At 46.6% G+C, this 24,058-nt stretch overlaps 1 protein-coding gene and 1 long non-coding RNA gene across 15 annotated transcripts in view; one reads left to right on the forward strand and one right to left on the reverse strand.

Moving 5' to 3' along the window:
• The window catches only part of AOPEP (aminopeptidase O (putative)), a 369,731-nt gene that overhangs the window by 338,518 nt on the left and 7,155 nt on the right, over positions 1-24,058 (forward strand). For all 14 annotated transcript variants that reach the window (XM_024251889.3, XM_063714294.1, XM_063714296.1 and 11 more), the window contains 2 exons: positions 2,977-3,093; positions 23,317-23,403. In XM_024251889.3, the coding sequence (XP_024107657.3) occupies positions 2,977-3,093; positions 23,317-23,403 (204 nt within the window). The remainder of the gene's footprint in view (positions 1-2,976; positions 3,094-23,316; positions 23,404-24,058) is intronic.
• LOC129047932 (uncharacterized) lies at positions 2,487-7,805 on the reverse strand. Its single transcript, XR_008509827.2, has 3 exons — positions 7,407-7,805; positions 5,951-6,449; positions 2,487-3,611 (listed from the first exon to the last, which is right to left on the reverse strand). It is a non-coding gene; the product is annotated as an uncharacterized LOC129047932 (long non-coding RNA).

Genomic DNA, 24,058 nt, shown 5'->3' on the forward strand with positions numbered 1-24,058 from the left:
GATTTTTTCCCTGCTTTTTTCAGAAACTACGTTTCCCCCCATGAGTTAGAATAGTTACAACTAAAAGCCAGGTGGCCACAGGTTGTTTACCAAGTGAGAGTCATTTCAAGTCTGTTCAGAAGAATGGGACTCACAGAAACCTGGGAGCATGAAGCTGGCTCTGGCAGCACTGTGGTCGGGGACCTTGTTTTAGGGGGAGCAGATACCTGAGGGGAGTGTCCACCCTTTCTCCTTACCTCTCTCAAATTAGAGTCAGTCAGTGTGCTCCCTCCCTTCCTTCCATCTCACGGTCTTAAGTCAGGGAGTTTAGCTTTAAATATTTTCATTGTGTAAAATTTGGAGAGGACAAAAGCTTCCATTGATCCTTTTGGTTCTGTTTCTGTGTAGAGATGCTGAGCTTTCAGCTTAAAAGAAAACTCAGATATACAGGTATGAATGCAGGTATTTTTTAGGTTCACATATAGGTGATTGTTTGATTTTAAACTGGAGCTGTATCTGTTGGTTAAACCTAGTTGGGGTAAGTTGAGGACCAAGCTAGTTGTCTTACTCAGGATTTCTTTGCTCTGTGTGTCTCTTTAGTTTAGACCAAATCCCAAATGAGAGTTCTAACAGTAGGCTTCTTTGTAAGCACAAGCGTATAATATGGGGAGATGCTTTTCTTTCTGCTCTCCCCTTCCCTGTAATTCTGCAATTTGGCAGGGCTGGTTCCTTCTGTATTTAATTAGCAAATGAGGCCCCACTTCTGGCAAAGGGTGTTTAGGCGCTTGTGGTGCCGAGAATCACTTCTCTGTGAGGCTGAGCCCATTCCCCAAAGCCTGCCTGCCTTTGTCTGGAGGGGCCTTGATGCCGGGCTCCTGTTGTCCTCGGACTGTCTTGAGAAATGCTGCTCACCAGTTTTGAGTGTTTGTGGGGTAGAGCAGGTCCCCATCCTGTGGTGGCCTGGCCTGAGTACCCCTCGTGGAGCTGCTGTTTGACAGCAGCACAACAAAGAGTAGTAGTGCGGTGAAGTGGGGAGAGCCCACAACCGGGGTGAAAAGGAAGACACTGGGAAGAGAGCTCAAGGGCTGGAGGGCATTCAGTCAGCGGCCCTGGGAGACGCGTTAGGGGTGCTTGAGGCCATGGGTTGAAGGCTCAGCCTCCTGCAGGAAAGCACCTCTCTTGGAACATCACAGGAGGCTGAAGGGTGAGATGAACTGGAAGGAGAAGGAGGGCAGAGGGAGAAAGAGAACCGGTCTCACTGGGCTGCCTGGGCAGAAGTGCTAGATACCCACATGCACCCGGCAGTGTTCATGGTATGAGTGGTGAGGAGGCCCACCAGAGGCTGGGGGCCTGGGTTTGGCCTCTTCTGTAAAACAGTAGATTTCTTTTTAATATCGTATGGTAGATGGGTGATTTTGTTACAAGTAGTTATGTAGTAATTTGATATCTTTAAAACATGCTGCAATTACTTGACTTCTCGTGAAAAGAAATGGAGCGTTAGTAATTCTTTGGGTCCTTGTCAGTGCTGATTGTACTGCAGTTTTGCTGAAGGCGCCTTGTTTCTCCTGAGAGAATAGCCACAGCATGTCTTTCAGATGAAGCAAAGTTATGAAGTACAGAATATACCCAAGAACCAAGTGATTGCATTGGTGTCTGTCTCCTTTCTTTCTGCCTCTGTCTGCAGGCAAGTGGGGGCTTTCTTAGAACTTAGAAGGGTGAGGTGAGAAAACAGATACCTAGTGGAATGGTGCGGTGGGTGTGGTGTTTGCAGTGCTTGCTGTCTGCCTGTTGCCCCCCGCATACCTTTTGGAAAAGTATATGTGTGTGTGTGAATGAGTGAGGGGGTAAGGGGGTAGGGGGTAGGGAGGGTCAGGCAGAGTGCACACTGCGGGCAGAAAGATGAGGAGCAGGGAGGGAAACCAGTACTTTTTAAAAATTGTTTTAGAACATCAGAAAGTGGCAATTAAAATCCAGGTGTTCTTATGAATGTACTGTTGACTTGATATCAGCTTCCAGACCTGTAATTGGGATTGACAGGAATGATCCGCACATACACAGGGATGGAGAGAAGCTCAGCAGAGAGAACCATGGAATTCATAGGATTAATTTTAAAATCTCGATTTTAGAATAAATATTTTCACTTCCTACAAGGCGTATCTCAAATTGATTCTTCCTCCAGTGCACTATAGGGCCGATCTCACAGGGCCACCAGGCCTGGCCCTGCTGCCCCATAGCGAGTAACACGGATGAAGTCTTACACATGCTTCTCTTCATTTCTTGTATTTCACATACATTGTGTTTTATTTTTGTACCATGTAAAGACTACCTCCTGTCTTTGCCCTTAACTTGTAACACCACTTTTGACCATTCCTGTATGAGAACTCAGGAATATGGGTAACTGTGTGTGTGTGTGTGTAGGTGCACATATAGTTGTGTACAGCCTTTTGAGCTTTTTAATGGATTATAAGTTTATGATTTTTGTAATGGAGGGAAGACACAGTTCTTTCAGTATGTGCTCTTTATTTCTCAGTGTGCAGCAGGTGTATTCGCAGAGCTTCTGTGGTAAAAAGACTGAATGCCGCATCTTACTTCTATGAAATTTCCAGGTGTTTGCCTATAATTTGATGGCTCCTTGAATCTTTGTCTAGGCTAAATTACATTTTCTGGTGTATGCGTGCTGTAAAGGAAGAGATCCAGTAAACCACGATAATGTTTTATTAAGATAAGCACAGTTTTGATCTGCTCTAAGTATAGAACTGAAATGATTAGTCATGGAAAACGGGGCCTAATCAGACCCCAGAATGTAGTGTCTTTGGGAATACAGACAATGTAGACCCTGAGGAATTACAAAACTCAGCTGAACAGTCTTTCCATGTTGCCGATATATGCTGAAAGCACCCAGGTTACCCTGGGTATGTGGTCTTCAGTCTGAACATTTGGGTTTAGTTTCTCATCAACTGAATGGCATTTTCATAGGCTGTTTGGTTTTGTCTTTAGCTTCTTCCAGACCAGCTGGTCTTGCTTCTGGAGCATCTCTTGGAGCAGAAGACTCTGAGCCCCCGAACTCTGCAAAGCCTCCAGAGGACATACCACCTCCAGGATCAGGATGCAGAGGTAACCAGGAACACTCTCGGAGTTTAACCAGCAGGTCCCCACTGTTGGTGAAGAATGGTGATCCCATTACAGTCCCAAACTATTGAAACCACCATTTTCTGTTAGCAGAATCCCATGTGTTTGCTGTATGAATGAAGAACTAAGTGCTTTAATCTGATTATGCTTATGCTTCTAACCAGAGTATTTTCAGGTCTTCAGTTTTCCCCTCTTCTTAAATCATAAAGATGGGCATAAATCTCCTAAAGGAATGAGTGGAATGTTTTTGAGTTGTAAACTTGGGTGGGTCATTGTGCCCACTGACGGTGGTGCCATTCTGTTGCACATGAAGGAAACTTGGCTCAGATGTGTCAGAGCTTCTTGGTTGCATTCAGTTAGGGCAGGGCAGCAGCCATGTGTGAAGGGAATGGAAACTAAATCTAGCAGCTGTAGTTGGAAAAGGCAGTTGGATGCTTGCGAGAAAGCAATGTGATGTAGTCCTTAATATCTTCTACCTTATTGTGAGGAATGCAATGTGAAACCTAAGACAAATTCCAGGGTTTAAAAAAAATACAAAATAGTAAATAATGTATTCAGACATCTTAAGTAAAAACAAGAGCTTAAACAGAAAACCTCTTTTAATATAAGACTCCCAAAATGCAGAAAGTAAGTTTGGTTTTGAACATTTTAAAACTGTGCGGTCTAGTACAGCAGCCATTAGCCATGTGTGGCTGTTAAACACTTAAATGCAGCTATTTTGAGTTGAGATGTGCTGTAAGTATAAAATGCACAATGAATAGCGAAGACATTGAATGAAGAAAGACAAAATAACTTAATGTGTCACGATTGATTATAGTGTTAGTGATATTTGGGATATATTAGGTTAAATATTATTGTAATGAATTTTATAATCATTAAAATGGAGTGATTGAGAAAAGCCCATTCCTTATTAACGACAAGGTAAGATGGCCATTGTTAGGCATTTTAAAGCCCCATAAACTCAAGAGTGATTGAAAAACTCCAGAGGAGACATGTAGCTTTTTACCCACCTGAGCATAGACCAAATTTACAAGTGTTGCTGTTTATTTCAGCTCTTATATTTTTGTATGTAGGAGTTCTCAAATGCCAGACTGTTATTTTTAATTAGTGTTTAAAAGACTTTGCTATATATAGTCATTAGGCTGTGTTTTAATCAGGGTGGAGTACCACCGAACCTCCAGGACCCTGTGATGGGCATGGACAGAGGGGAGGATCAGAGCAGGCGCTGGGCACCTGTCACTTGATGTCTGGAAACCATGAGGTGGCCCCCTTCCGTTTAGCATACAACATGTCCTGTTATTGCAGCTCAACTTAGTTGTTATATATAACCTCTTAGAACCTTTGAGAAGTATAATAGGTTTTATTTACTTGCTTGTTTTATATTGCACAAACTATGTCATGATGCTGGACAAGGCAGTCTCTTCAGCTAGATCCCTGGTGATGAGACGCTAGGGTCTCATTACATCTTTGCTCAGTTTATATGACCAGTGTGGTCCGTGTTCATGCGATTCACAAGTATTCCACTATTCCACTAGGCACGAGGAATATAGCAGTGGAAGTGACAGGCAAGGTTAGTTACCCTTAGGAAGCTTACATTCTTCTGAAAAGACAGCTCCTAAGTAAATGATTGGCTGTGGGTGCTAAGGCCAGTGTTGAATTAGGTGGCTGGTGCAGAAACACCTGCCCAGGCTGATGTGGCAGATCTCTAGTACAGCACAGGGGTGCTTGGGACCTGGTGGGGGCAGATTTCTTTACCTGCTGTGCCCCTATATTTTCGAGATATGCAGAAAGGCTTCCCTTGCTCTACATGTGACTGAGATGCATATGTAAAGCTACCTTTCCAGAAGGGTAAGCTTGCTGCCTCCAGCTGCTCCTGCTCCTCATGGCAAAGTGCACTGAGGAGTTTTGTTGGCTGAGCAGCGTGTTTGAGATGTAGCGGCTGCAAGTGAGAAGCCTGTTCCATGGTTGCTTTAGCTCCTGGGCTGCCATCCCCGTCTGTCCCTCCCTCCTTCCATGTGGATGGGCCGGTACAGGCCCACCCACACAGAGAAGGAAGAAAGGAGGGACGAGATTACTATTAACCATTCTTTCTATGTGTGTTGCTTCTGTGTACGGGCCGTGTTCACAGAGCATCTGATGTGTTGGTCTGATTTTCTGAGTGTAGCACTGAGTCTGCTGCGGCTGCTTGCCAAGGGCTTGAATGTCAAGGGGTTGTGGGGCCAGGGTTCTGAATACTATCTCAGGTTATGCACAGCCTGCCTGCCCTCCATGTGCCTGCATCACGTGATGAGAAGACCCAGGTGTATGCTCTTCATGGAGGCAAAGCCCCCGTGTTCAGAATGTGAAAGGAAAAGTGCTCAAGGACAGACAGAGTTGAGAGCATGGGTGGAGTAGGCAAACCATCCCAGGCTACCTCCTGCCTTGCCACCCCTCTGCAGGGCGGGCACAGGCTGCGCTCCTTGATGCTCCTTGGCCTGGAGAGTGAAACTGACCTCAAAGTCAGCCATCTTGTATGTAGCAGGCCTCAGGACTATGGGCTGGTGCTGGGCCACTGCAGTCAGCACGGAAAATGAGCGAAAGGGAAATTCAGTCCACAGAAGCACCTTGTCTCTCTGCAGTTTTTGAGTATATTTCTCAAATAGCCATAAAAGTTTAAAAAATATATTTGACAGCTAACTCTGGGAACAAAAGATGTTATCTAAGATCCCTTTTTAAGTAACACATTTCCTGCCTGCCTTAGCAGGTCTCATTAAGCTGTAAAAACAGCTACCCATGGCAGTGAGGTGAGGATCCCTGGACCTTGGCTTTCTGACCCCTTTCCCCCAGGAAGTCCATGACTGACCTTCAGGCAGCAGCATCTCTGCAGACTCTAGAGTGCTTTCAGATCTCCGCAGACTCCACTGAGCGCTTTCAGATCTCCGCAGACTCCACTGAGCACTTTCAGATCTCTGCAGACTCCACTGAGCGCTTTCAGACTGGGGCCACGCCTCAGGGGATGGGCTCCCCCTGCGATGTTTTGCTGGTGGCCACGAATCAGAAAGGCCCACGCTGCAGCGTGCCCTGCTTTGAGTTTGGTTGATATGCTGAATGAGAACATTAGTTTTCTGGGAGAAGTTGGTAGCACCCGTTCTTCCCTTCACTGTATGGGGGAAATAGTGTTGATTGAAAGGAAGAGGACTCCGAGATTGGATTGGAGCAAGAAAGTGTGGGTATCGTGTGTTGTGACTCTGTCTTCTCCGGGGTGCCGCTTCGCTGGAGGTCTCCCTTCAGGATCTGGCCCTCATGCCTGGCCCCAGGTGCTCGTGTGCACGTGAGCAGCTCTTCCTGCTGACTGACTGCAGCTAATTGACAAAAGGCAGTTTCAAAAAAAAAAGTATCAGTAAGGTGTCAGCACAGAGGGGAGTAGCTAGAAAAAACTTGCTAACAACATTTAGAGGCTACCCTGAGCCAGCTATACTCTCCCAAAGTGCCAAAGAATGTAACCTTGGGAGGCTCCGCTCTTTCATGTAGAACTGCAAACTAAACTAGTAGGAGCAAGTGAATGTGAGGAAACAGATTGTAAGGGCATACCTGTTTCAGCACTCATCCGGCTGCCTTCCTGGATAGAAAGGAAACTCCAGGTTGATTGGAAATGGAAAAAACGACCAGTGTCACAGGCCTGTCCCGTAGCACGGGCAGTAGCTGAAGAGGCCCTGCAGACCCTGTGTAATGGGTCTAGGTCTCCTCTATATCTTTTTTGTTTGTATGTTTGAGATGGAGTCTCGCTGTGTCCCCCAGGCTGGAGTGCAGTGGCACGATCTTGGCTCACTGCAACCTCCACCTCCCAGGTTCAAGCAATTCTACCTCAGCCTCCCGAGTAGCTGGATTACAGGTGCCCACCACCACGCTCAGCCAATTTTTTGTATTTTAATAGACATGGGGTTTCACCATCTTGGCCAGGCTGGTCTCGAACTCCTGACCTCATAATCCACCTGCCTTGGCTTCCCAAAGTGCTGGGATTACAGGCGTGAGCCACCGCGCCTGGCCTCGTCTACCTCTTTTGATGCATCGTACACAAGCCAGTGGTGGGGGGGGCGAGTCCACAAGCTGGTATTTATCTTAATACGCTGTTACTAATACATTGTTTACTTGGGAAGAAAGCACCATAGCATTTATTTGCAGTCCAAAGGTGGAAGTTGTGACTCCAGCAACAAAATCATGTGACAGCTTTAATGCTCATTTATGAATTTTATTTGGGCCAAAAGCATAGTTCTGTGACTCAAGCACTTAATGATTAATAGAACTCTAGAGGAACTTACCAAAGGGGCAAAGAATGAAGGTTTAATGGTTGTTACATCTCCAGATTCTAAAATTGATCCATAGTTGTGGTTCTGTTCATTCCTTTCAGTGCTAGAACTCTTTCCATTAGAGACGACTTTCGTCTTCTGCTTTGGAGGACCTGGAGATGTGAAGTGTTCAGGAGGGTATTTTCCCTGCTGTTGGAGCTTCTTTTTCTTCCCTGGTTGCTTTTTCATAGTATTCTGGCTACAAATAAGACATTTCTATTTTATTTTGTTACAGAGTGGCTTAGAGGAAAGGTTAGATATAATCTCTTTGGGCTCCGTTGCCATTTCAGGATGCTTGATGCTTTAGATTTATTAATATGTAATGTGCTGAACTTAGAAGTCCTTCCTCTTGTCTGCCTCGATCCAGAGTCTAAGCGTAATAAAGGCAGAAACTCTGGCTGTGCTGACGTCAGGTCCTGTCATCATGGTGGTGTGTGAGGGCAGCACCCAGCTCTGCCTCTCCCACCATAGTGCTGGCACCAAGGCCTCTGCCCCGTAGGACACCGAGGCTTATGAGTAGGAGCAGTGCCAAGGCGCCGGCACCATCTTGGTGATGTCTAGGGGGCCCACGCAGGCCCCCTTTTCCTCTCCTCCCCTTCTCCTGCTGGCTGCCCTTGGTGCAGGTGAATCCAGGGCCTCATTACTAAGCCAGCTGGCTCACCACGTCATCATCCAGCATTGTCAGGAGGCACCATTGGGGAACAGAGCCCTACAAGGCAGGTTTTCAGATTGAACATGAAAAAGGACACCATTGGGGAGTGTCAGAGTAGTGTGTGCAATTAGTGAAGTGCTTTTATAGGGTAAAATACAAGGAACCAGGTCCCCCCGGGATCCCGAAAGGGCAAGTTGACACTTGCCACCTCCACCTGGCAACCCACAGAAACTCAGCATTAGGCCGTTTCTCACAGTATGATTGCAGGTACAGGGGTCTGGCTTACTGGCCTGTTGATGCCATCAACCTTAGGTTACAGATCAAGAGGCCAGATACCGATGAATCTGAACTTTAGAACATGGCCTGTGAGTAGTGTGACTTCAGGTTTTTAGAAAGCTGAGACCATGCTTGTGAGGGTCACGGCTGTCCGTTTGACAGAACATTATTCCTTTTCTAGAGTTTAAAAGGTGGGTGGGTATAGATTGAAAAAAGGGATTGGGGTAATTGTCTTTAGTTACTTTAGACATATCTTTTTAAACCATCTGCTTTTTGTGATAGGAGAAATAATAGAGTTCTTATATAACTCTGGTTTTATTTGTGTATTTTTTCTTTGTCTTATTTGGTTTATGAAACATTTAATCGATGTTTCAGAACATTCCTTCAAAGTCAGGATGGTCTGTCTCTCAGTACATCTTTCTTAGGGTTTTCTTTCTGTTATTCAATTCAGTGCCTCTGGAACTTTCTTGTGGAAAGCCTGCAACAGCATCTCCCCTGTTATACTGTGATAAAGGGATTTTTTTAAAAATAAGCTGATCTAAAATCACAAAGAACTTTCTTTTTTAGATTAATAATTTCCTGTGTTGTTCCTGAAGATTGTGTTTTGTTTACTGTGAATTTATAGCAATGAAAGTAAAGAAGTGAGCCATGGACAGCATAATCTGGCTAATTTTTCTTAAATAGTCAGCTTAGCATTTATCTGTTTAAAGAGAGAGGGCATTTAATAGGTGGATTTTAGTTTAGCTACAGGTTCAGCCAGACTTTATCAGAAAAGCCATTGGTTGCAGAGTGTCCCTGCCGTCTGCTGTTTGCACAGGGTTCAGCAGCGGGCCCACTGTTACCCACCTTTGAAGATGTGAGGGCCTCTGCGTTTGCTCCATAGGGCGCTCTCCAGTCTGTATAGATTTTCTCAGAAAGATGGAGATGGAGATTTACACATTCTCTGGGGTCTAAATAGCAGTGTCCTGATGCTCTTCTTCCGGTATAGCCAGGAAACCAGCAGCATCTCATATTCATTTTGTGTCCAAAGGCTTCTTGAGTGGAATTAATGCATTGGGCTTTAATTGGTGCTTCTGGGTTCTTTACAGCTCAGTCAGTAGTTTACATACTTTTGTATTGGATTTTTTTTCTGAAATCCACACCAAAAACCAGACAACTTTCTTTGAACATTGCCGTCTCTTTTTACAATTGTAAACTTAGCCATATTCCCATTTAAAGTATACCTTAAATGCCCTGAAATACAGGGCTCACTCTGCCACAGCTCTCAACATAGCTTTCCAGGTGGCTTTTCTGCCTTCTGGTGCCTTTCATGTACACCATCTTTGCTCTGTAGAACTGTGGCACACCAGGATGTGAGAGGTGGATCTGTCTGGCCTTCAGGCTGTGAGAACCTCACAGCACAGATAGGATGTGAGCTCTACCCCTTGTGTTCAGGCCGCTCGCACGGAGTCAGCTTGCGGAAGCACGTTCCCAGGCCTGCTCTGCGTGTAAATGGTGGAATTTTGTGTGGATGGCAGGGTATGAAATTTAGAACATAAACACAGTAGAGATCGGCTAAACTTCATGGGGTGGCACTAAAAATGATTTTTAGGCTGTTCAGTCTCTGCATATTGCTTTGCTGCAACCTTGAACCACATGGAACTGTGTTCTGTAGACCACCTGGTTTTGCCCATCCATGGGTGGAAGCAGATGCCCAGGCTGGGCACAGGAAGTTCCCAGGCACTGAGGGAACCAGCCAGCCACTGGCAGCCCAAAGCTGACCCTCCCCCATGGCCTCAGCTCTCAGGGCACCAGGTGGTTTTTCTCGAGAGTAGACTGTATAGAATAGTACCCTTTGCCAAAACAGCCTTTCTCAACTTGGCTCTTAGGGTGAGGGGTAACTGTTTTTAATAACTTTTTTGAGCTATAATTCACATACCATGAAGTGCACCCATTTTAAAGTATACAATTCATAGTTTTTAATATATTCACAGAGTTGTACAACCATCACCACAATTACTTGTAGAACATTTTATCATCCCCAAAAGAAACCCAGTACCCTTTGGCTGTCATCCCTAGCTCCCCAGTCCTAGGCAAGCACTTATTTTTCTGTCTCTATAGATATGCCTATTCTGGGCCTTCACAAAAATGGAATTATATATAATATTTGGTCTTCTGTGACTGACTTCTTTTGACTTAGCATAATGTTTTTGGGGATCATCCTTCTTTGTAGCATATATCATTACTTCATTCCTTTTTATTGCCAAATATTTTGAGTCATATGATGGATGGCATTTGTTGATCCACACATCAGCTGATGGACAGTTAGGGTGTTTCCACTTTTAACTATTGTGAATAATGCTGCTAGGAACATGTGTGTGTAAGGTTTTGTGTGGACATATGCTTTCATTTCTCTTAGATATATTCCTAGGAGTAGAGTTGCTGGATTATAACCCTTGTTTAACCTTTTGAGGAACTGCCTGTGTGTTTTCTGCTGTGGCTAAACCATCTTATATTTTCTCTAGCAGTGAGTATGGGTTCAGCCTCCACCAGCAGTTGTTATTGTCCGTCTTTTTTATTTTAGCCATCCTGTTGGATGTGACCTGGTACCCCACTGTTGTCGTCATTCCTTTTCTTCACGTATTGACTAATGGTGTTGAGCATCTGTTCATGTGCATACTGACCATTTGCATATCTTCTTTGGAGAAAGGGCTAGTTAAACCTTTTGCTCATTTTTAAATTGGTTTGTCTTTGTATTACTGAGTTATAATAGTTCTTTATATAGTCTAGATACGAGTTCCTTCTCAAATACAGTTTGCAAAAACATACTCTTATATGACGATATGCCTTGAGGTATAAAAATTTTCACTTTAATGAAGTCCAGTGTATCTCCTTTGTTTTGTTGAAAATCATTGCCAGGGTCATGAAGATTTATGCCTGAGTCTTTCCTAAAAGTTGTATAGTTTTAGTTCTTTAGTCTCTGGGGTTTATTTTTAAAAGGCTGTTTCTCTAGCTCTTGAACAGAAGGGTATCAGAAGAAATAGCCACTGAGAAGAGAAGGGGAGGGAAGGCTGAGTTTCTTTCATGGAGTAAAACGTGATATGGCTAGAAATTGGCGGGGCTCATGATGCCCCCTTTGAGTGGTGGGTTTCTTTTCCTTTTTTAGGCCTCAGTGTGCATGGCCCTTCTTAGGGAGCTTTCTGTGACTGCGCTCCGGCCGCAGCCCTGTTCACTCCCTGTTGCCTCATGCACCCTTTCGTGGCTTTTGTCACCAACACGAGTCTACACTTGCTGGTTTACTGGATTTTTCTTAAACTTCCTACTGAACTGTAAGCTCCTAGAAGGCAAGTGCTTATCTGTTTTAGTCACCATTTTATCCTCAATGCCCAATTGACTTACTTGCTGGAGAATGATGTTACCTGGATTTCATGTCTGACACAGCAAGGTGATGGGAGAGAGTCAGCCATCCCTCAGACTTGGGGAGGCCCTCCAGGCTGAATTCACCTCCAGGGAAAGTGAGGGAAGGGGACAAGTGTCTGCAGGGCTTATCAGAGGAGGTAACCATGGTCACTGTTTCTGCCAGCAGTAAAAGTCCCGTTCAGCAAAGGCTGTGAGTTACATGTTAACAAATTGAAGAAAGAAGGTAGGGCATATTATTTTCTAATTTCAGAATTACATATTGAGATGGATAGCTATTCAATGAGAGTCTTAGTATGGAAGGAAGGGATGAGCAGTCTCAGTATGGAAGGAAGGCAAACTGTGCCGTATTTCAAAGTGAACCCCACATGGGCTCCCATGTTGTACTTTTTGGAGCCTTTAATAGCACCAATGTTATTAAATAAAAGAGCCTATTTGGAGGAAAATAAGAAGCATTCCAAGTTTTCAAAAGTAGTTAAGATTTGTCTAAGACCACACAAGTGAAGCAAGGTTGCCTCTTTTATCATACTTGACGTTTGTATTTGACATCAGTATTTGATGTTTGTCATCACACTTGACCCTCACCATGATCTCCATGTGCATGTCAAGTGTGATGGTAGCAGTTGAGATGACCCCCATTTTGCACAATGCTGCTGCTTTAGCCCTAACCAGTTAAGGTGTAGACAAGAACTGTAGGAATTGACTCCAGCAAGGGTGGTAAGAGCCTCCAATGCTTCATTTGTCCTCTTAACCCTGTGCCTAGGAATTTACTAACCTGGCTTTGTGGCAGCAAATAAAGTAACTTTTAATTTCCTTTAGTTTAAAAAATCACATTCAGATTGTAGCCCTTCAGAAATAAGGAGCAGAAAAGGTGAGAGAGAAAAGAAAAGAATGAAAACACAAATGTGGACAGCCCTGATGTGATCACCACACAGTGAAAGGTTCTTTTCCTCTTTCCATGGGACTGAGCAGGTAGACAGCCTCCACCCGTCCAGAAGCCCCCAGGGGCAGTCCCCCACTGGAATGCCGTCTGCCCTGTGGGTACTCTGCAGAGGCCCCCCCTTACCAGCCAGTCAGCCCACTGTAAAGTCAAGTTAAATCTAATTTAAGGACACAAATTGACAAAGCAGGTTTGTTTATTGCAGGGTAGACTTATTAACTTAGAAAAGCCATGAGCCCTGGTCTTTCTGTTTACAGAAATAAAATGGAACTCTAAATGAGGTTTAATGGGCTTCCCAGATCATGTTCCCTGGACAGATTTTTTTTTCCTTCTTCAACAGTAAATTTGAAAATAAAAAGGACTAAAAAGAAAGGGGAGTGCTTCCTGTTATAAATAGGACTGGTGGCATTCTTCAAAGCATTTTATAGCCTCTAACTGTGCATTATAATTTCAGAGTAGCTGAAAAGCATTCCAAGTTTTCAAGTGGTACATTTACTCAGAAGCATTTATCAAGCATGTACTATGTGCTGGGCATTGCGACAGGCCCAAAGATGGCCCAGAGGCCCATGCACGCCCCAAACTTGCATGATACTGTAAATAAATACATCAGACTAGCGGAGAAGGACACAGCAGTGCAGAGAGCAGTGGGAGCTGGAAAGGCTGCAAGCCCAACTCTGAGAGTGGCCGGTGGGGGCACACTGGGAGCTGATCTCTGGGCTGCAGATGTGAGCTAGGAGATGTGGATGCGTCAGATCACTCAAGTGAACCTGGGTCTGCCGGATGAGCTGTGGCCACAGCAATGCCATCTAGTGTCACAGCAGATTTCCTTGTACCCCCCGTCTGCTGGCCCCAGCATAGCTTGCTTGTTAAAAGGCTAAAGGCTACTAGGACACACTTGAGACTTTGTAGTGTCATCAGAAGATGGAAAGACAGTGAGCTGTAGTTTATTAACAGAAGGGCACCATGCCAGTAAATGCAACAGTGGCAGACAGAGAGAAGGAAAAACCCAAAGTAATATACAGGTCAAGTCTTCCTTATCCAAGATGCTTGAAACCAGAAATGTTTCAGATTTCAGATTTTTTTCAGTTATTAGGATATTTGTAGTATACTTAACTGGTTGTTTCCCAAATCTGAAAACCCAAACTCTGAAACGCTTCAAAATCCCAAACTTTTTGAGTGCTGACATGACTCTCCCCCTGCCCCCCCCGCCCACAGAATGCTCACTGGAGCATTTCAGATTTTGGATTTTTGAATTTGGGATGCTGAATATATATCTATCAATTGTTGCTGTTGGAAAGATCAAAAGTGAATTTGACATGAATGGCTAGAATTTCATGTACATTGGGTTCCGTATTTGTGTATAGTCATCTGCTTATAATTTTTAAATGTTTAAAAATAAAGCAAGGAAAGCAGCTACCAAAAGGAGCCATACGTGCTTTTCTAAGCATGGTGAGGAGCATGCACCAAACTGAATCCTGGCTCCAGGATTGCCGTGGAAGAGACAATGAGGCCGTTCCTGTCTTTGGTCTTGATGGTTTTTGGTGGTGGCACCGCAGCTCTCGGAACCAAGTTGGGTATACTGGCTGAGTTCTTAGAGCTCATCTGCTCTGTCTTGTGCCTGTAGCCATGTCTGCTCAGGCCCTCGTGGATGATGTTTATTTTTCAGGCAGAGTAATTTTTCTGTAAGACACTGGTTTTCAGACTCTGTCTCCAGTATTGGGGTACTCTAAAGACACAGTGCCCCTTTTTAATGAGTCTGATTCAAGATGAATGCCAGACCGTGTTTCCTTGTACAGATGAATTTGACCTGCAGAGGGAGGAATAAGGCCCAGGGTGTCAGGACCAGCATTAAGGAGCACCTCTGATTTTCTGGTGGGGCCGTGCTAAAGCTGGCCGAAACCCACTCATGGGGCCGCTGTTCACCTTTTGCCTCATCTCTGTGTTCAGTGACATCATGTTGGTGGATGTTGGGGGGTGAACACCAGTACACCACTGTGTATGCTGTGCTCTGGGAGCCATAGCTTGGGCACCCATTCTAGAGCAAGGATCAGCCAACCCCAGCCTGAGCCTGTGCAGCCCACTGCCTGTTCTTGTAAATAACGTTTTATCCAAAGGCAGCCGTGCCATGCCCACGTATTTACATGTTGTCTAAGGCTGCTTTGACCAAAAGGCCAAAAGTGCTCAACATCTGGCTCTTGAAGGAAAAAATTTGCCAGCCTCTCTTCTGGAGTTTACTAGGAATCTGGTTCTGGACACATGAAGATATCTTGGGTTAAAAAGAGATTAGGGGCCAGGCTCATGTTTGTAATCCCAGCACTTTGGGAGGCTGAGGCGGGATCACTTGAGCCCAGGAGTTTTTGTATTTTTTATAGAGACAGGGTCCCACTCTTACCCAGGCATAGTGGTACGCACCTGTAGTCCCAGCTACTGGGGAGGCTGAGGTGGGAGGATCACTTGATCCCAGGATTTGGAAGCTGCAGTGTGCCATGATCATGCCATTGCACTCCAGACTGAGCAACAGAGTGAGACTCTGTCTTAAAAAATATTATTTTAAAAAAGAGATTAGAGTGGTTCAAGTTGTGAGGAAGCTTCAGCAGCTTTCCTATTTCCAAGAAAAAAGCAATCCAGTAAGGGGGAGGCCCCTTTACCATATCCTAGTTAAAATTATGGTTATATCATAGACATGCCCGTTGTCACGGGACCTGTGTCCCAAATCCAAGATGTGGTTTCTAAATGGCCCTCCTAGGCATGTGCCATTTTTCTAGCATTGCAGGAAGTCAGAAGAGCAGGCTTCCCCCTCCACTGTGTTTCTGAGCCTTCCGGAGTTCAGCTCCATGGAACCTCTTAGGTAGTGTGTGATAAGTTTCCTGTAAAGGCAGAAGTGGAGTCGGGCTGGGGCTGAGGCTGGAGCAAGGCTAAGGGAGCCATCTTTACAAATGGTTTGCAAGATTCCCAGGTGCCTGTCCCTGGATCTCCCTCCCAGGAGACGGCCTGAAAAGCTGTAGCTCTTCCCAGGCCCTTACTACTCCTGGGACTCCCCTGCTCCCTCTGCTCTCCTGCTGCAAGTCTCTGACCTGGCCCAGGCTCTTCCTCAGCCATGTGGTTCCTACCTCCTACCTCATGCCAGCCCAGCCTGTCTGTGGCCCTCCCTGCATGTTGACGCTCTTCTAACCCCCATCTCGGGGAGCTGGAGCTGGAGTGGGGCCTGGTTAGAGCAGCTTGCCTGAGCCGACAAGGGTCCAGCCTGGAGCATCGGGCTCTGGAAGCCGAGCTTGTATGTAGGTTTTCACACTGTCCGGGAGTCAAGACAGTGGGTCATGAAATCCATCTAGTAGGTCACCAGCCAGCATTTTAAAAAAGGAAAGAAGAGGCCGGCGCGGTGGCTCCTGCCTGTAATCCCAGCAAGCGGGGCGCGGTGGCTCACATCTGTAATCCCAGCAGGCCGGGCACAGTGGCTCACACCTGTAATCCCAGCAGGCCGGGCGCAGTGGCTCACATCTGTAATGCCACCACTTTAGGAGGCTGAGGTGGGTGGACCATTTGAGGTCAGGAGTTCAAGACCAGCCTGGCGAACATGGTGAAACCCCATCTCTACTAAAAATACAAAAAAATTAGCCAGGCGTGGTGGCACATGTCTGTGTTGCCAGCTACTCGGGAGGCTGAGGCAGGAGAATCGCTTGAACCCGGGAGGCAGAGGTTGCAGTGAGCCGAGATCGCGCCACTGTACTCCAACTTGGCAACAGAGTGAGACTCGGTCTCAAAAAACAATAAAAATACCAGACTGCATTGCGTGTAGTAAAGGAAAACGTTGGGAAATAACACTTTGATTTCAGTGCGTGTCTATATGTTCTACATATACACATTTGTGGATACGCATGCACACATAAATATGCATACGTGTTTGTACTGACCATCACTCTGCCCCGCACCATTTCCCAGTGCCTGTCATGCAGTTGGCTGCCATGAATGTGCTTGGAATCAGTGAGCCCCATCCTCATAGCCAGTGCCTGTGTGTGTGCTTCCTTCCACGTGCTTTTTGGATACCCAGATTGCGTGTCTGCTCAGGCCTCCTAGGTGGCTCAGGCCTGTACCACAGACATACCCCGCCCTCCCTGTGGCAGTCTGTCAGTGGGGTAGGGTCCACAATCCTGGAACCATTACTTGGGTTCCTTGAGGATTTTAATTCTCTACTGCCAGATATGTGCCTGATGTGAATTGGCGTCCACATACCTGCCCTGCATTCTTCCCACCCTAGATTCCAAGACCTTCCCACCTGCACCCAACCTCAAAGAACCAGTCGTGTGGAGCACTCTTAGGAGAATGCTGAAATCTTTGCTGTCATTACCCTGTGTTCATGGAGGCTTTGGAAACCCGGGAAGTGCTGAATCTCTTTCCAACAGTGTAAATCGCACCTCTGTGTTACCCCCACCTGTACGCTAAGTGAGGGCAGCATTCTCATTGTTTCTGCTGAGCATGTCCCATAAGCAGAACACTTTGAACAGCAGATGTCCAAAGTAATTTTTATTGGACTAAAGCATTCAGGGGTGCACACCTGTGTGTTGTGCAAAAGTCAACTTCACTGTGATGACATGGAAAGGATCCAGAGACCCAGATGCCCCTTCTTCTTGCGAGAGCTGTGCTGATTTATTTCATATGTGAGCTCTCGCCCACTTCCGGCAGGTCAGGAGGCCAGCCAGGCCCAGGCCGCACCTGCTCTTCCCCCTCCCAGGCCACCTGCTTGTCTGCTGCCCAGCGTCAGCACCGGCAGCGGCAGAGGGAAGAGATGAGCACGTCCTTGATAGGTGAGGTGTTGGGTGCTTGAGAGGCTGGCACCCAGGGCAGAGGTGCGGGTGCTGCAAGTGTCCAGGACCCTGTGCTCACTGCCACGGGCAGCTCTGTTCTCACTTCTCCGTGCCCTCTTCCTGTTTCCCTTCTGCCATCTTGTTCTTTCTCTACTTGCCCACTTTCCTTCCCTCCCACACCTACTTCATCATTTTCCCCCCTCGTCCCTTTGGTCAGGGTCTGGGGTCTGGGTCTGTGTAGGGCTGAAATACGTGCTGACTCTAGGCTCTCAGGTGATTCCTGGCGTGGATTTGGAGTGACTTGATGAATTTTAATCACAGTTTTAAAGGTCATTAAATTTTTCAACTATATTGGCAATAGAAATATAATAAAATGTGAATATTTGAAGTGTACCATTTGATTACTTTTGGCATATGTACCCATGAAACATTAAACATAAATGAAGAGAACTGAGAAGCCAGATAACTGTATGCAATTAAGAAATACAAGCAAAACCACCATGAATAAAGTCAGACAGATTGACAAACCTGGAAAAAGCTGCAGTTTCATCAAAGATGAGCTAATTTCCCTAGTACTCAAAAACACTCACCAGATTAACTAGAAAAAGCCAGTGATCCAATAGGAAAAACATGGTAAAGAATATGATTAGACAGTTACTAGAAAGGATTTTATGCACATGAAAAAAATGCTTGGGCATGGTGGCTCACACCTATAATCCCAACACTTTGGGAAGCTTAAGGTGGGAGGATGGCTTGAGCCCAGGAGTTTGAGCCTAGCATGGGCAACAATAAGAGACCCCATTTCTGCAAAAAGTAATTTAAAAAAATTAGCTGGATGTGGTGGTACATTCCTGTAGTCCTAGCTACTTGGGAGGCTGAGGCCAGAGGATCGCTTGAGCCTGGGAGGTGGAGTCTGTGGTGAGCTACTGCAACCTGGATGACCGAACGACACCCTTCCTCAAACAAACAAAAAAAGAAAAAGCAGCCATACTCAACTGGTAATAGAATGCCTAAGCCGCTCTGATGGGGATGGGGGCTCTCCCGCTCCTTCTGCAGGCTGGCAGCCCCTCCCAGGCCTCTAGCTCTCTCTGTTCCAGAGATAGCCTCCCACCTCTTCAGGCCGGTGGGTAGCTACTGCTTCCATGGTCTCTGGTACTTCACCGTACCTGGCTGGTGTCCATAATACTGTCCCCACCTTTCTAATTAGTCCCTTCCTCAAGTTCTCTCTTAATTAAAAACTAAAGGACCTCATGGACACCATTTGTCACTTATCAAAAGTTTGGTAATTCAGTGGTGGTGATGGTACAGGAAGGTGGGGTCTCACATCGATTTTGGCAGGAGTGTACATTGCTACACCCTCATGGAAGGCAATTTAGCAGCCTCTCAAAGTGAAGATGTACACACTGATCTGGACACCCCACATCTAGGAAGTTGCAGACAGATACCCTCAGGGCACCGGATGACCCACACCTTGTGTTTCATTGCATCAGAGGTGGTTTTCAGTCTTTACTGTTAGGATGTAAACTGTGTCTATCTGTCAGGGTCTCGCTAATCTTAGAATTATTTGTAGTATCATAGACTACCCTGCAACCATTAATACAAGGAATGGGGAATCTCTTCCTGCACTCATGGGAATCATAAGTCAAGATATCCTATTAAATATCAATGTAATTATATAAAGTAAATATATATTTTTATGAGGGTACAGAGGAATGCAATCCATGAAGTTATCTTTGTTAGGAGGAAAAGGAAAAATACATTGTGTGTGTGTAAAACACACTGGCCCAGTGGCCACCTCCACAGTAGGGACTGAAGGCAGTCTCTGGGGACAGGGATGAGGGGAAGACCTTACCATATTTTGTATATTAATCTAGAAAAAAGGATTCTAAAAAGCTGAGAAATAGAAATTGACTTGTTTTGGGGTGTGATTCATTTGCTGATCAGTCTCCATTTGATTGGGTCTAAAATGAAACAGTTACATTTTTCTCCCATCCCTATCCCCAGCTGGACTTTGTCCAGTCTCCTGGGGAGCCAAGCCCTTATCATAATTTCAGATTTAAAGTTCAGATCTCCAGCGCAGGTCTAGGCTTGTGGGGGTAGCTTGTGGCTGGGGAAGGGTCTGATCAGGTTCTTCTCCTGCCGCCTTCCAGGCCTGGGGAGGAGAGGGGGAGGGGACACTATCTCTTAGTAGGTCCCTCTGACCCTCACAGCTGCTCCCCTGCAGACGGTCCTCTGTGTCCTTTGTGGCAGGCGGCCACAGCTGGCTGTCCCCAGGAGCCTGGGTTATGTGTTCCTCCTGCCAGCATCTGCTTTCCTAGGCACGGGACAGCACAGTGCTGTGGCTCTGGGGGAGCCTGGGCCAGCCTCCAGCACTGCCCCGGCTCCCAGACAGGGTGGGAGCAGAGAGGCAGCCAGGAAGTGTGGCTTTCACCTCTGAAAAGCAAACGCCTTCCTAATTGTGCAGAGAAGACAACTGCCTGGGTCCACAGGGAGGCCGGTCTCCCCGCCAGGATGCTGTGGGGTGGCTGGCAACCAGAAGAGACAGTGAGGAGTGCCCACTGGTGCCAGGCACCGTCCTGGGAGCGTGCGCTGTCCCTGTTTATTTTTATTCTGACTGAGGAAATTACAGAAAGACACATTGACCACCCTCGTTAATAAACTAAGAAATAAGAGCAGACTCTAGACTGGACAGCTGTCCTCTGGTGGCATGCTGTGGAATTCTGTGGCCCCACCTCTCTGGCCCGTAGGGCTTCCCTGCTTTCTCAGCTGTGGAGGAACTTGATGCAGGAGGAGGGCAGAACATCTTTCACGACCTTGAAGCCCCTTGGTAGTCTGGAGACAGATACTCTGTCAGGGCTCCTTTGGAAATACTGCTGGGCTTAAGGGAGACTGATGTCATCCCCACTCCCTGTGGTGACGAATGGCGTGCGAATTGTGGGTCCTTGAGAGTTTGGGGGATAAAAATAAGGATTTTCTTTGTTTCTCAAAGGAACGAAGAAAAGTGAAGACTGCGCGTGAGCAGGAACTATCTGGCCTGCCCAGCCTCGCGCAGCATTTCTGTGATGTCTTCTCAGCATCCTGTCGCCGAAATATTGACATACACTTAGCTCTTTATAATGAAAAGACTTGTTGTTTTTATCTTCTCTTGATGGGGTGGGAAAGGGAGTGGGGGTGGGAGACTGGGCTTGGTCCGTCCTTCCTGGATGCTGTTAGCCTCCAGGGGTCAGAAGCCTGGGTCTCTTATTAATCTTGACAGTAAACTATTTCTAACAGTAAGAAAAGTGGAAATACTGACTTCAGATCCGCAGTGAAAGAGCCTCTTCCACCCGCCATCTGGACCTGCACTAGCTGTGGGCTGCCGCTGCCTCCGGCCCCCACCGAGGACCCTGTTCTACTAGGAAATAAGCCCCAGTTTATGCTTCGTTGTTTCTGTGTGTGTAAATAAGATGAAGGAAAGCACAGAAAGAAAAGGAGAGGCAAAACCGTCCATTCTCACAATCAGATCTAAATTGTATAATGTCCTCTAAGTTTTAGAGTGACAACAGTCATTGCCAAAAGTGTGGTGTGGTCAGATCAGACAAGCGTTGGTTGTTAAAACACTTAAAGAACACTTAGAAGCCGACAGGTCCCACGCACAGGACCCTCCCTAAAAGCTGGCACAAGTAGGGTTTCTTTTGTGCAGTTAAGAAAATAGGCTCTTTCCCTAAGTCTCAGAGCAGCAGCTCCTGTCCCCAGCTGTCGCTCCCATCCATATGTGGCCATCTCGCCAGACCACACCAGCTTGCCTACAAGACCCTTCAGCCTTGGGGAGCTGGTGCCCATCTTCACAAAGCTCGCAGCAGATGACACCTCTGCTGGTGTGTGGACCTGGCAGTTTGGTGGCACATTTAGGTGGCTGTGAGTTGGAAGAGAGATGAGGGATGGAGGCGTCCAGCGGGCAGTTTGGGTTCTCCACAGCTGGGCGCAGTTTCTTCTAGCGGCTTCCTCTGGCATGGGATGGTGAGCTAACTTCTTTGAGCTCTGGTCACTTGTTCTTTCTGTTGGGGAGGTGGAGGGACTCTTTCTTGTATTGTGGAGGGACTCTTTCTTGTCGTTAATTTCTGTTGGCTGTACAGGAAAGCACATTTTGTTGAAGGTGGAAAGATTTTGCCGTCCCAGCCTCCTTCCCTTTTGCTCTGAGGGCAGAGGCTATCAGCCCCTCCCAGAGGCATGCCGCTTCTGCACTTCAAAGGGCCTGGCTGCCTGCGAGCCCAGGGCCGCCCAGTGGAATTCCTGAGTTAACACCCATTCTCAGAGGGCACTGTGGCCTGGGGGAAGGATTCTTCCCAAAAGATTGGTTTCTGTCCTTCAATCTTAACTGTTTTCATGTAAACCTATTTACAGTAGATTAAAGGAGAGATCCAGCTAGGTCAGTGGATAATGATGTCATTTACAGGGGCCCTCGCCAAAATGTTGACATTGCTTACATTTTATTATTGCCGCAAATATATTACTATAGAGTATCTCCCTCTTTCACAGTCAGTAAAAACAAGGCGTGATAGAAGGAGGCTCTTCTAAAAAGCACATAATCACTTCCATATATGGCTGATGTTGATTCAGTAATGGAGTATAAAATGGTCAACTTGGTATAACTGAGAGCGCTTTGATACAGTAGAAAAAGGCAGGGGACTGGATTCTGAAAAACAAATGGTAGGTGAATCTTCTTGTAGAGCATGTGCCTGCAGCACCAAGCGATGCCGCCTGCTCCGGGATGTGGGGAATACCTTGCGCAGGTGGTTCTGCCTGTGTCCAGAGGGCGGCCAGGGCTGGCATCGGACTCTTCCACTGTGTCTGGAGATTCGAAGAGGGTGGGAGTGGGGGTTCCTTCCGAATTCCTGCAGGTGAACTTTTAATAAAGTGTATCTTTTAAAAGAACAGCATCCACCTTTAGCTTGTCTGTTTTCAATGTTGTGCAAACCTACACACATGTGGCTACACAGCAGGAACTATCCACTTCAGGGGTGTCCTGGGCTTACTCCTTCTCCAGACTCTCAGAAGGGTGCTCTGCCTCTTTCTCGGGGAATTAGAGAGTAGTGTCTCCGCCTCTTAACTGTGTTTGTTACAAATCAGCACTGAGCCAAATCTGCTGCAGGAACTTAAGGAGTGGTGGTTTGAAAGGGAACCCTCACTCACAGCACCCTGAGGAAGGAACACCAGCAGCCTGGTCGGAATGTGCATTGAATTTCCTAGTTATGCTTTGCGTTTATTATCTGTCATCTTGCAAGATCATGTTTAAAACAGTGAAACACCCAACAGAAACACCTGCTTTTCTCTCTAAAGTTGACCGACAGCCCTAATTAGCACTGTGGTTTCTTTCTTTAAAAAGTAAACTGACTGCACAGTGGCTCACGCCTGTAATCCCAGCACTTTTGAGAGGCTGGGGCGGGCGGATCACGAGGTGAGGAGATCGAGACCAGCCTGGCCAACATAGTGAAACCTCGTCTCTACAAAAATTAGCGGGGTGTGATGGCAGGCGTCTGTAATCCCAGCTACTTGGGAGGCTGAGGCAGGAGAATTGCTTGAACCCGGGAGGCAGAGGTTGCAGTGAGCCAGATCGCGCCACTGCACTCCAGCCTGGGTGACAGAGCGAGTCTCTGTTTCAAAGAAAATAAAAAGTAAAAAAAAATACTAAAAGAAAATGTAAAACTAAGTGTGTCAACAATGCCAGCCCATTTGAGAGCACAGCTTTCCGGAATACAGAGGCTGCCCGTCACTGGGCCCGGTGGGCTGGGATGCCTGCCTGCTTGTCGCTCACTGGGCTCTCTCTTGTTCCTCCAGGTTCGCCATCGGTGGTGTGAACTCATTGTTAAACACAAGTTCACGAAAGCCTACAAAAGTGTGGAGAGGTTCCTTCAGGAGGATCAGGTAGGTGTCATCTTTCAGCAGATGGGGATTCTGTAAAGGCTGTCCCTGCACTTCACACAGGAATCCACATTCTCAGTATCTCTTTCATAACAAATAGTTAAATCTGTTAGAGATTCTTAAGGACTGGTGGGATCTTGCCTAACACTGATTCTTCTGAGCTGCTTTTTTCCTCTCTCAGTGTCTTTGAAGGATTGGGTTGAGCACCTTTAATGCCGCCTTGTGGCCCACATGTCATTCGATGCTGCGTGCTCACACTTCACGGCATCTCCAGCACCTGCTAGGCCATGCATGTCCCTTGGTGACGCTGTGGGGTAGATCCCTGATTTCAGTGGCTCTCATTTAAAGTACAGTGCAAGTCAAACTGGGAGAGCCCCGACGGGACAGTCTCGGTCTGTACCTGCACCTGCCATGCTGTGCTAGGCAGGTTTCCTTCCTGTGAGAGCTTTTCTCACTGTTCACCAGGGACAGCAGTCACCTTCCTAGGAGCTCACAGGCAGTGTGCATGCGGGAGCGGATCTGGGGAGACCTTCATCGGCCGCCTCTGATGTCCGCAGTGTGTCAGGTCACCAACAGGTGTGTCCTGTAACACGTCACAGCCTCCCACGCCTTCCCCATTTCTCCACTCTCCACCCCCTCTGCCTCTGAATGAATGGCC

Source organism: Pongo abelii, chromosome 13, assembly GCF_028885655.2.
Source record: "Pongo abelii isolate AG06213 chromosome 13, NHGRI_mPonAbe1-v2.0_pri, whole genome shotgun sequence".
Taxonomy (NCBI): domain Eukaryota; kingdom Metazoa; phylum Chordata; class Mammalia; order Primates; family Hominidae; genus Pongo; species Pongo abelii.